The sequence below is a fragment of the Centroberyx gerrardi genome, chromosome 22 (genome assembly GCF_048128805.1).
Source record: "Centroberyx gerrardi isolate f3 chromosome 22, fCenGer3.hap1.cur.20231027, whole genome shotgun sequence".
In the NCBI taxonomy this organism is placed as follows: domain Eukaryota; kingdom Metazoa; phylum Chordata; class Actinopteri; order Beryciformes; family Berycidae; genus Centroberyx; species Centroberyx gerrardi.
Window position 1 is genome coordinate 21,223,856 of NC_136018.1, and position 12,284 is coordinate 21,236,139.

The following is a 12,284-nucleotide window of genomic DNA, read 5'->3' on the forward strand; positions in this document are numbered from 1 at the left end:
TGGACGCTTTTGTACTCCTCTTCCTCCTCTTCTTCCGCCTCTGCCTTGCTTCTGAGTGCCTGTTGTTTCTGTTCTTGGTGGACAGTCTCTCTCTCTTTGGTGGCCTCTGTCAGTTTGTCTTGGATATGGAGCCTGGGTCTCTATCTTGACGTTTTTTTTTCTTTTCCACTTCACCTTCGGCCTCCTCCTCTTTGTTTTCTCCACTGTTCTGCACTTCAGCTCATGCATGTGCCTTCACCTCACATTTTTCTTTGCATATCACACTGTTATACACTCCGTAGTAGCCATTTCTCTATTCGTCTTGTACAATTACGTGTCCTGTTCATCATTATTAGACTAAAGAATAGTAGTGGGAATGACAGTTGCAGCTTTGACATTGCAACACAAACAGAAAGTAGCCCCCACAGAGACACCAGGCTTGATTTGAACTAACCCCACCCCTCCCATCCCCATAGACGCGCGCTGGAGTCACCTTGGGGCCCATGGAGGCCTTTCGGGGGATGCCCCTCAAGGCCCACTGCTTCTCCCAGAGCACCCCCATCGGACTGGACTGCCTGGGCTGGAGAAGACACATCTCCTACCCCTGTGAGTACCAACTCTAGTTCAGACCTTCTACATTGACGCTCTTATCCAGAATGACTTACAATGAATGAGCAGGTAGGGGTTCAGAGTCTTGCTGATGGACTCTTGGACAGATGGCTGTTGATGGATACATTGGATGTTGCAGGGATTGAACCTGTGACATTTTGATTAGAGGATGACTGATGATGTGTACTTGTTGGAATGACATTGTGGCATGTGAACTATAGATTATATGTGGGGAAGGCAGTGAAGCTTATTTGGTAGGAGCTGTTGAATCCCCATAGAAACCTTAAAGATGAAGTTCAGTGACTCTGTGCTGAACTATTTTAGAAATTCTGAAACTCAGCAACCGAAATTAGTCACATTCTGCGTGTGCTTAAACCACAAACGCTGCGTCACCGCCTGCCTGGATATGCACACATTAAAAGCTTCAACTGCTGCTTACTATCGGGCACCATATTTGAAAACTAACGCCCTTGACAAATCCAGGATTAATTGTGTAACCTCACGACAGCAACATCTGCTGTGCAGCAGCCACCTTTTTTTCACATCTCTGGTTGAGCCCGGCATTAACGCAGCACTGGTGCAGTTCCTTGTTGAACCTGCTGGCCGCAGTAACTTCTTATTGTAACTCAGAGGCTCAGAACATCCATTCTAGCACACCAGTAGTCCCAGTGCATAAATCACTATTAGTTTTAGATGCGGGACATCAGGGATCCTTCTGGGAACAATGTAGAAACAGCGTGTCTGACTGTGGGAGGATTATTTTTTGCCTGCTTGGTTAGAGTCCCCAGACTTACCAGCATTAGTGGAAGTTCTTCCAGCCTTGTATGGATGTTGTAAATCCATCTTTCCACTCAAAGTGCTCTTGCCGACAGTGAGCACATCTCCGCCAGCTTTAACATGGAATACCAGAGGGATACCGAATTCTTTGCTTCAAGGGATACCTTGAAATTTTAAATTTTAGTCTCTTTTATTTCTTTGCAAGGCTCTTGTGACACTCTGGGGAAAGAAGTTTCTGCATTTTTCTCAGCCTCTCTAAAAATGACGGAAAATATATTTTTAGCACCCCTCATTCAAACCAATGAGTTCTGCAACAAATTTGATGAGTTTCAGTGAAGACTGCCAACAATGGGTTCACAATTTGATACAATCACAATTCAATATAATAAATACAAGTTCAATGACAACAAAGTCTGACTGCAGAATTATGTTTATTTCTGAGACACAAATCTTTCTAGCAATGGCATTGTCCTGCACAATTTTAAAAAGTGCAAATAATATAATTTCAATGGAGAGTTTGTGAAACTGTGATGGTCAAGCCGTCTCATTTGTGATTACTACAGCTGAATAAAATGTAGCTAATATCGTGATTCACTTTTCTGCCCCACAATACATATTGTCACATTTTTGTATTATGATATATTGAATTTTGATCCCATCCCTACACAGCAATAGAGAAACTTTCCCCCCACATTATGACACATGTACCTGTAACACATGTAACAACACAAAGACACAAACACAAAGACCTTGACCAATGAAGGTAAAATTGATTTTTTTCCCCCCATTGAAATATTGATATTAGGATATTATTGATGATTCAGTGTTGGTTTGGAGAGACAGCATCTAGCAGCTTGGCTTACAGGTCGCTCAGCCTGTTTTTATATCCCACGGGTCTGGAAGTGGCGCTACATGAGAGTACTGCTGGAATTAGATTAACATCACCGACATCATTCGCTCAATAGCAGTCCGCACCTGTGTTTTGCGGTTTCTTAATGGATAGCATGTCTGGGGGCACGCATGTACATTAGCACATGCCTGCATACACACACAAAGAACTCTGCAACACCCACACACAGTCAGGCAGCAGATTGCACGGTCTTAAAGTGAGGTCAGCGGTCTTGCTCCAGATGTCCTCGGCATAATTAGATTCATTTGACTAAATTGAATTGCGAATCATAAGACAAGTGCAGCGCGACCTCACTGGGCCTGGCTGTCTGGGATGTAGAACAGTACAACTCAACCTGCTTTGATCTTTTTTTACACAATACTTTTTATTAACATTCAGAATCCCTAGCGGAACATAGTTAATCTGAGCAATGATATACCTTTTTTTCCTCATGTAATCTTCTTTAAGGTGGATTCATTAAGCTGAAATCCCTCGGTATTGGTGGCCTGATCTTAAAAAGTCAGACGGTCAACTGCTTTGTCTGTCCCTGCTGTGCTTAAGTGCACCGGCTTTGGGCTTAAGCACTGCTTATTCATTGAAACCATGACTGAAATATGAAAGAAATGTTTACGAACACTGACACTGAGCTGCATTTGTCAAATATGGCACAAATGAAGTTTGGAAAGCATTTTAATTTATGCAATGAATGGATTTAGCCAGTATAGTGTTCACTTTAAAACCTGTTGGAGTAGATGTTTCATAGTCCAAATATGTCATTTGACTTTTCTCTTTCTTTCTTGCATCGCACACACACACATACTCTTTTTCAGTTTTTGTGAAGTTGCATTTGCAAACGAAGTCAACCCAAAACGAATAAAATTTGGCATCTTTCTGCATTTAAAATAGTGTGCTATGCTATTGCTGTATCGGAAATGTCATTGCTCCAGTTTTGCGTGCCGCCTAGACTTTCCATTTCTGCTTGAAGGGCATATGAACGTCTCTGTTTGAACGTTTTCTGTGTGTGTGTGTGTGTGTGTGTGTGTGTGTGTGCCACAGCTCCGATATCTAGGCTATGCTTTGGTATCACAGTTTTTTTTTCTCTTTCCATTCCATCTGCTGTCTGTATGGTATCTCCACCGCCTTCCCTATCACCGTGACATTTTCATCCTCGGCGACGCATCCGCTGTATCACCTCCAGCCTTTTATTGTGTGTGGGATGACAGAGCGAAAACACCGAATTCAGAGCCGTGACACACGAGCGCCGGTTCGCCGCGATAAAGTTTTACGGCAATAAAATGTCGATCCTCAGTGAAAGGAATTTACATCTGGGTGCAGTGGTTAGAGTATGAACTTTGTTTTTTCCCTTGTGGATATTCCTGTGTATGTCCTAATGCATCGTATTTGTCAGCGTGCGACACTCTCACATCAGTCTTGTGTGCGTGCGTGTGTGTGTGTGTGTGTGTGTGTGTGTGTGTGTGTGTGTGTGAGCCATGCTAATTTCTTATTTGTTTAGGCTTATTTGTTCGGTTTTGGGTGTCATTCGTCTCGATCTCTGAGCTCCCAACTGCAATATCTCCAAAAAATGAAAACCAAACATTTAGCTTAGTTTTCATGCGGTTTGAATTTACGTGTCATTTTTATTATTAAAGGTCATCATGCTGCACAAGTTTTGCCTTGGCACACACTGGGATGTACTGTAATTAGGGACTTTTGCAGATAATATGCAGATGGAAAGTAATGCTTTATGTTGGGCAACTGTACAACTTCTTCATCAGATTTTCTTTTAGTTTCACAATGTCCACACTAAAGGAAAAAGTATGTACACATTCTAAATAGTGTATATATATAAATATATTGAGTATATTTTTAAATGTATTTCAGGTTTTTTTAATTTTTTTTTATTGAATGTCAGATTTTTTTCTCTCTCTCCATTCTGAAAGTATTAAAACGACACAAGCAGTGTGTGTGTGTGTGTGTGTGTGTGCGGCTCCTTAAGCCGATTCATCTGGTAAGAGAGAGGCATCGTATCCCACTGTCTCTCTGTCAGGTTCCAAAGCCCATGAATAGAGTTTTAACAAGGCTCGGCGGCTTCCAGCAGCCTACACACTTAATACACACACACACACACACACCAGATTTAATTTTAGGGTATTTTCTACCATAGCAGTTGAACAGGTAAGGAGACTCACTGAGATGTAAAAAGGTTGGAAAGAGAACCTGAATACTGAAAACTGAAAAACTGAATACTACAAAATATCAGCTATTGGCAGTTTCAGTCCAGAAATATCAGTATCGGTACTAGCCTTCAAAAACCAGTCAATTAATATGCAATCTCAGTCTTTTGGTACCTTGCTCATATCATCCATAGACTTCTAATATGGCTGAAAATACCCTGAAATTGAATCTGACAATCATAACTTCATTGACATTTAGATGATTTCAAATGGACTGTGTGTGTGTGCGTCTATGTGTGTGTGTGTTGGGAGGGGTTAGGGGGGGAGGGAGGGTAGCTGCTTTCAGTCCCCACCTTAATGGATACTGCACCATTAGCGAGCCGTCCGCGCTGTCGCTACCGGGCAAACGACACGGTCGAGCCGGAGAACCCCCCTACAGGACCCCCACTGATGTCAGCCTGGAGAGAGAGAGAGAGAGAGGGAGAGAGAGAGGGAGAGAGAGAGAGGGAGGGAGATGGACTATGTGAGTTAGTGTGAGGAAATGAACCAATGTGCAAAGGGGATAGAGAGACCGAGAGAGGCAGAGGCAGAGAGAGAGGGAGAGAGAGAAGCCGCTGTGTGAGAGCCGATCCAGAGCGGAGAGGGAAAGCGAGGAGCGCTGCTACAGCTTTCCCATACTGTGCATGGGAGGAGGAAGCAGCAAGTTGACAGCTGAAGCTTACCTCAGCGAATAGTGGAGCAGATATCGTCCAGGCGGCCACCTCCTCCTCCTCCACCTCCTCTACCTCCACCTCCTCCTCTGCACTCTCTCTCACCACCGGGGGAATAAACCACCTGCTCGGGGCCCGCTGCCCTCCTCTCCGTGTTTTTTCCAGCCGCCGCGAACCACCTCCACCGCCCGCTTCCATTTACCTCTCCCGTCCGGCGTCGGGGAATGCGGACCCAGCAGGGCTCGGAGGGGGGCGTGCCGCTGCCCGGGGGCAGCTGCGGCAGCAGCGGCAGCGGCAGCTCGGGGCTGTCGCCGGGGTCCGACTCGGACGGCGGGACCCCAACCGGCGGCGGCGGCAGCGGCAGGGTGGACGGGACGGCGGACGGAGGTCTGGGGGTGGGTGGGTGCATGGGAGGAGGCGGAGGAGGAGGCAGCCTGGGCGGCACTCTGAGGGGGGTCCTGTCTCGCTATTGGAGCTTGGAGAGTCTGCACTCCACCACAGGTAAGTGCCACACACACACACCCGCACACACACACACACACACAGACGTAAGCTATAGATTACATGCAGATACACACATGCTGCATTGCTGCGCAAGTCTTTGCAGGTCTCTCTTTTAAAAATGACATGCTCCATCTGAGTGACATTAACCTAAATGAAGTCATAAAACACATGCACATATAAAGTCTCCTTCTGTCTGCTGCACATGTATGCATGCATTGTATGTGCACACACATGTTCACCAGCAGGCTGACACGCTCACATGGGGCTAGTGTGTGCTGTCAGGGCTGGGTTGGACGTCTGTGTGTGTGTGTGTGTGTGTGTGTGTGTGTGTGCGTCTGCGTCTGCGTCATGCCAACCATTCAGCTGACACCCGCTGACAGGGTGGGTGCTGTGTTGATGTGTTTGGGTGGGCCGGCTGCTTTGCTTTCCAGTCATGTAGGAGGAGCCAGAAAACACCATCAGCTTCGCCATTCTGCTGTCTGTCGATACCACAGAACAGCCATTTCTTACCGACTCCTGCCGGATTTAAACGCCAGTCAAAACCAGGCTGCTTATCTGCTACGTACACAGTGCATATACAGTGCTTCTTGGTTGGCCCTCAGACAGAGAATACACAGAATCTGACAGATGATCCCTAAGTTCTCAGGAAAAAATATGAAAACTTAAATTTACCTTACGTAAATGTGTGAAATATCCACCGGGTTTCTGGTCAAAGTTGTCATCCGGACCGGTTTTGTGCTCACAGACGCCTGCTGGAGGCCCGGTGGCATTGTCATTTTTCGTATCTGCAGGCTTATGTGTCCAGCTTGTTTGTTTGTGTGCATGAATGGATATGTATCTTTGTGTCTCTGTAGCGTAATCGATACGCACGGTTTTCCTCTCACCTGTAAGCCGATTTTCCAGCTATTTTTTTCTGTTGTCGTCATCGGAGCGCACTTACTGGGGCTCGCTCATTAGATGACTTTAATGGGAGAATGGGAGAGAAACTGGCCATCAGCTCAGGACTTAACAACCACTGCAGCAGCAAAGCCAGTGGAAGGGAGGCATATTGGCTAATAATAATAATACTGTGGCACCCAGCCAGGATCTGGCGTCCAAATCAGCTTCGTCGTCACTTCCAGATGTTGCCGTTATCGTTTTCAGTCAAGACTGTGTGTCTATTGTGTGTCTTACTTGTAGAGGATGGAGAGTGTACATACCAGAGAGGAGGAGGAGGAGGAGGGGAGGAGGGGTGATAATGTACAGTATTGTGGGAGGAGGGTGACACTCCACCGGATATTCCCATTGGAAACACTGGGTTTGTTGCTTAGCAGTCAGATGTGGACCAAGAAGCGTATGTGCAGGCGTGCTGTTTGTGCTCACATACGCCACACACATACACACACACACAGTCTTGCAAGAACACAGTGTATGAAAGCCATGTACACATATACAGGTGCAGGCACATACACACTCCAGGTACCAAGTACAGTCGTGTCCTTGACAGATGCTGGTTTTTCTTCTTCTTTTTTTCCTGGGCAGAGTCGCAATTAAGGCGGTGTTGTTCTCTCTCGCTCTCTCTCTCTCTCTCTCTCACACACACACACACGCACTCAGCAACCATTCAACCTATATTCAGTCCTGGTACCTCGTATACCTATAGGAGCCTTTAAACTGCAGATTGCCTGCCCTCACTGCCTTACCTTACTCCATCTTTGTTGTTTGAGGTTCTGTAGGTGGCGCTCTTTTCTTTGTCTGTTCAGCCATGGTGGCTATCACTGCTCATGCTAACTACCCAGTTCTTCTTCTGTTGATTCCAAACAAACTGGAAGAGGATTTTTCCCAGGAAAGAGCTACCAGACACCGGCTGTTTAGAACAGACAATGTAAAAGCTTTCATGAACTGGATATAGGTTGAATCACTATTTTGTTATATCAATCAGTGATAGAGATTAGCAAAGTGGACATTCATTTATATGAAAATGACACAGATTATTACAGATTACTATTGAACTCCAACACGTGGAAGGTCACAGGCGAGCCGGGAGGTCAGGAGGATTACGGGCAGTAGAGCCAGATGAGGCCGATAAGAGCAGCAGGCCTTGTTATTTTTGTCCTTGAAAAGAAGTGGAGGGGAGAGTTTGGGGTTGAGATTTCCACTGATGGAGATTAGAAGAGAAGTTTAATCTGATTTAGGTTGGAGGGGTTGTGTTTTTTTTTTTTTTTCTTTTTTGTTTTTTTTTTGGAGAGGGCCGGGGCAGATGAAAACTCCCTCCATTTAGTGCTGGCACAGTGACAGGAGGACCGCTGTCTCCTCCACAACACTGAGCCCTTGTGACAGACAGGCACACACACACACACACACACACACACACGGATGTTATTGCCTTCCTAAATTCAGGAAATCGAAGGAAGAAGTCCAGACCGATCTCCCCCTGCTGCTGATGTTGGCCTTGATGTTGTTAATGTAATGATGAAAATGATTGATTTTCCTTTACCGCTGTTTATCATTCTTCCACTAATGCTGAAGCAAATGTTGCTCTATCGCCTCACAGGTCAATGTTGTACATCAAATTTTTGCGTTCAATGTCCTATGTAGTATTTAATGTGGCGTCTCAACACATGTTGAAGTAATAATTTAGTCATTGGTGTTGATCAACAACCATATATTATGATAATTTTCTCCTTATTGCCCCAAAGGCATATTTAGCATTAACCAGATGTGCTTACAAAATAATGAATAACCTTATGAATCTTTTTCAATTTGATTCAATTTCTTTCTTCTTATCCCTATCTAGCAAATTTTCCTTTTTTGACATGACTAGATATACTGACTAGATATACTTATAAATAAAAGCAATAAAACATTAAAGAAAAGAGTGATAAGAGTCATTTACAGATAAGAGTGGATGGATTTTTAGACCATTGATATTTGTCTATTCTGGGGGCTGAATCCCATAGAAGGATTTATCAAGTTGATGATAAATTAACTTTGTGTTATACGATAGATTCTCTAAGACATATTCTTTTGAACTGCTATAATTTTTCAGATTTTTGCACAAAATCCATTAATTAAATATGAGAGTTCAAACTGATCCTTGGCAGTTTAACAGCATCTTGGCTGTTTTAATGTTAAGGTTGCTGGCATGTCACAAGCTTTCATGTGTTTACATTCACTGCAAAGCTAATTGCCCACTTTGTGACAACAAAGATCAATGCTGAACCTTGAAGCTCTGTGTTCAACCCCAGCTAGGATTCAATCCCATTCATTTACCACTGCACAGTGTCCTCTACACGCCTTTGTCATGCTAGTCCCCGGACCGCGATTAGTCATGCTGCTTCCTCGACACTCGGTGCTGCCTGGCATTTAAACAGCCGCTGATAACAATGAAATTTGTCCAAAATGATTCCACAGAGGTCATGTGTGTATAAGTATGCGTCGACATGCGTTTTTTACTTGCCAGTGCTTGTGTAAATGCTTGCCTCCGTGTGTGGGCGTGCGAAGTAAAGCGAGGCCAGTTGGCAACTGCGTAGCACACTGTGCCACCCAAACACACACACACACACACACACACACACACTACCAACTGTCCTCATCTGTGGGGCAAGAAGCAGCGAGGGGAGGAGGGAGCAATGTCTGAAAGCATCCATCCAAAAAGGAAAAAAGGGAGGCACGGGGCACTCTGGGAAATGGGTCGCTCTGGAACAGCCATTCAGCCCGAGGCCTCTTCGCTCCGCTCCTCCACCTTAGTTGCCAGCCGGGGATGGAGGAAGCGAGGGACATGAAAACAGTAGCGTCCTCCTTAGTTTAATCCACTCGTTAACTGCAATGTCATGGAAGCTATTGTCATTGCTCAGCAGCAGTCCTTACTAGGGCCCGACTGATCTAGGAGTTTTAGGTCTGATACGGATGGTAATTGGGAAGGAAAGTTAACGGAAAAGTTCAGATTGTCTTTGCTGGTTACCTTGTGAAAATATCTCCTACATTTGGATTCTCAAGTAATAATTGTGACAAAGGGATCTTGGCCTCTTTAGGTCCAAATTGTATTCTACTCTTATATATACATTTTTTTCACAGAATTATTGGTTTTCTAAAAGGCCCAGTTTAAAGCTGCACTAGTCAACTTCGCACGTTGGTGGCTGAGGCAAGAGGTAACTGTTTGAAAAATCTGAACTTCAACACCCAGAAATCCTGTAAGGTGATGTCAGTAAACTGCACACAGCACACTCATGTTTACCAACCAAGGAAACCAAAGGGACGAGAGAGGAAAAGCTCTAGAATTGAATTTACGTAAAGATGGGACATTCTACTCTGTTGCAGCCCTACTTTGTGATTTAGGCTGACTGATCTTGCCTAGTTCAGCTTTAAATCTTAAAAGTCAACGATAAAGGATTTTATTGGCATGAATTGGCACACAGTCTAGTTAGTACTAATTCACCCGTGCACTATTGGCGGAATGCCAGCACTAGCATTCCGACCTTTTGACTGCAGTGCTTGGGACTAGCATGGAACCAGTGAAGCTGTCCTTGTCCCACTGTGCCATTTCCTGTTTGTCCAGTATCCATCTGGTCAGTGGTGCAGCAGTGCAGCAGTTAGTCATGTATTGTATGTCAATATGATGCCTCAAGCTATCACAGGCATGACACAGAAAACACTACAGACCAGTCAGGATCCATATCGCGCACGCCAACTGGGACACTTTTTGTTGGTGTTGTCATGGGGACAGCTTTTTTCCCCACCATGTCTGAGATGCCCGGGATGATCGATACATTCTAGAGATGAAGTCGTCCCTGTTGTGAACCCGAGTGTCAAAACAGAATGACGTTCCAAAGCGCCGGGAGCAATTAACCCGGCTTAATGGGATTGTTGTCTCCAAACAGCCCATTAGGTCACGGCAGAGAAGCATGGGGAAGTGCCATAAAAGAGATGTAATGTTCCGGCGGTTTTTGTCCGGGGAGCGTTTGGGGGGGGGGGGGGGGGGGGGGGGGGGGGGGGGGCATGATGTCATGCAGCAGCGGAAGTGGGACGCTTTTCCACGAATCGATAGTCTCCAGTGGTTTTGTTTCTCAATTCTGATTGATTAATTCGTAAATGAGGACTGAAATATGGGCGGAGCAGTATTTTGTTTTTCCAAATTATGAATTATTTGTCGAGAGTGGAACGTTGCAACATGTCATTTTACAATGAGTTCTGTCCGCCATTTATGATTAATAATCTTATCCCAGTTTCCTTTTTTGGTTCCTTTCCCGCTGCCCTGTTTGTATGTGTCAGGACAAATGTAAATTTGATGACTCAACATCTGGTATTGCCCATCTGGTTTATGGAATAATTTCAGTGATCTTGCATGTTTTTATGTCGTGGGTCTCTCAGCATCAAAAGGTGAATTGTTTCCCATTAACCTGTAGTGAACTGTTGGAGTCGGTGCTCTTCACCAGTTCACCATCATAGCATTCAAATTATATGACTGTTAAGTCATCAAAACCCTGCATAAGTCATTAAATGTTACGAACCCCATGAAATAATAACATTCAGAATTAAGACTTTTTAATTGTAACATAATTCAAGTTCCGGTGCTTATATTGCTAAGCCTCAACAAGCAATAGGCTGGCTAAAAGGGAGAGCATTTTAGAAGATTTAAGAATAAGAGTTATTTTACTGTTGCCTTCCACACTCGCACAGTTTGCGGTCACTACACTTACAGCTCTGTGCTGAGGAGGTGGAATTATGTATTCTTGGATTGGAGTAAACAAACCAAATTGATTCAGTCACCTCCCGGTGTAAAACCCCAGGACGCTAACTGCAAAAAAACGATGTGCTGAAGTTGGTTTTAATGTTCTTTTTAGCCATGCAATAAAGGGCTTTTCATTTTTTTCTTAAAGAGTGCATTGGAACTCTTTTTCATCGAAAGCAACAACCTCAAACCAAAGACTGCCTTTAACATATGCCTCCACACAGAGAAACCCAATAGTAGGACTCTCTATCCTGTCTTGTTTTTGCATAAAAATGCTTTGAGTGAAAAGTTGGTATTGGTAAAAAGCTGCCAAAGATGGTGAATTCAAACGATCATCACTATTATTAACTTCATCCGGTTCTCTGTCAAAGTGCTCATTCCAGTCCAGTAGTCTGTCTTATGACCAATGCTACCTTTTCACCTAATACATATGTTTTCTTGCTATTAATTGTCCTTTGTACCCTTTGGTTATTCCGAGTATATCATTTACAAAGAGGCACATACATTTGCCACCGTAAATCTAATCCAGCCAAACCAATGCAGCATTAGACACTTAATTTTACAGACAATGTGTAATCGACCACCTCCCTGTGGCTGGCTTGGCAGCGCCCCAAGTATGTAGAAAGCTAAAATTATTTCCCTTTGTCTTTGGGAGGAAGAAAAAAAAAAACACGGAGAGGCAGAAGAAAAGATTGCCTCCCTGTCTCAGCTCTGTCATTGGCAGGCAGTATAGTGAGGATTCTTTCTCCTTTAAATAGATTTCATCTGATGGCAAGGCAAGTCAACCCCCCCAGGCTGGGAAGAACTGAGGCTGAAACTCTCTCTGTCTTTCTTTCTCTCTCTCCATCTCCATCGCATCCATCGCTCTCTCTCTCCCCTCCCCTCTCTCTCTCCCTCGTTTTCCACTCCGCCCGTCACCATCGGGAAGGGCA

At 44.5% G+C, this 12,284-nt stretch overlaps 1 protein-coding gene across 2 annotated transcripts in view; it reads left to right on the top strand.

Annotated features, from left to right (window-relative positions):
- Positions 1-12,284, top strand: part of LOC139930784 (uncharacterized) — a 109,356-nt gene that overhangs the window by 55,893 nt on the left and 41,179 nt on the right. For both annotated transcript variants that reach the window (XM_071924063.2, XM_071924064.2), the window contains one exon: positions 456-585. In XM_071924063.2, the coding sequence (XP_071780164.2) occupies positions 456-585 (130 nt within the window). The remainder of the gene's footprint in view (positions 1-455; positions 586-12,284) is intronic.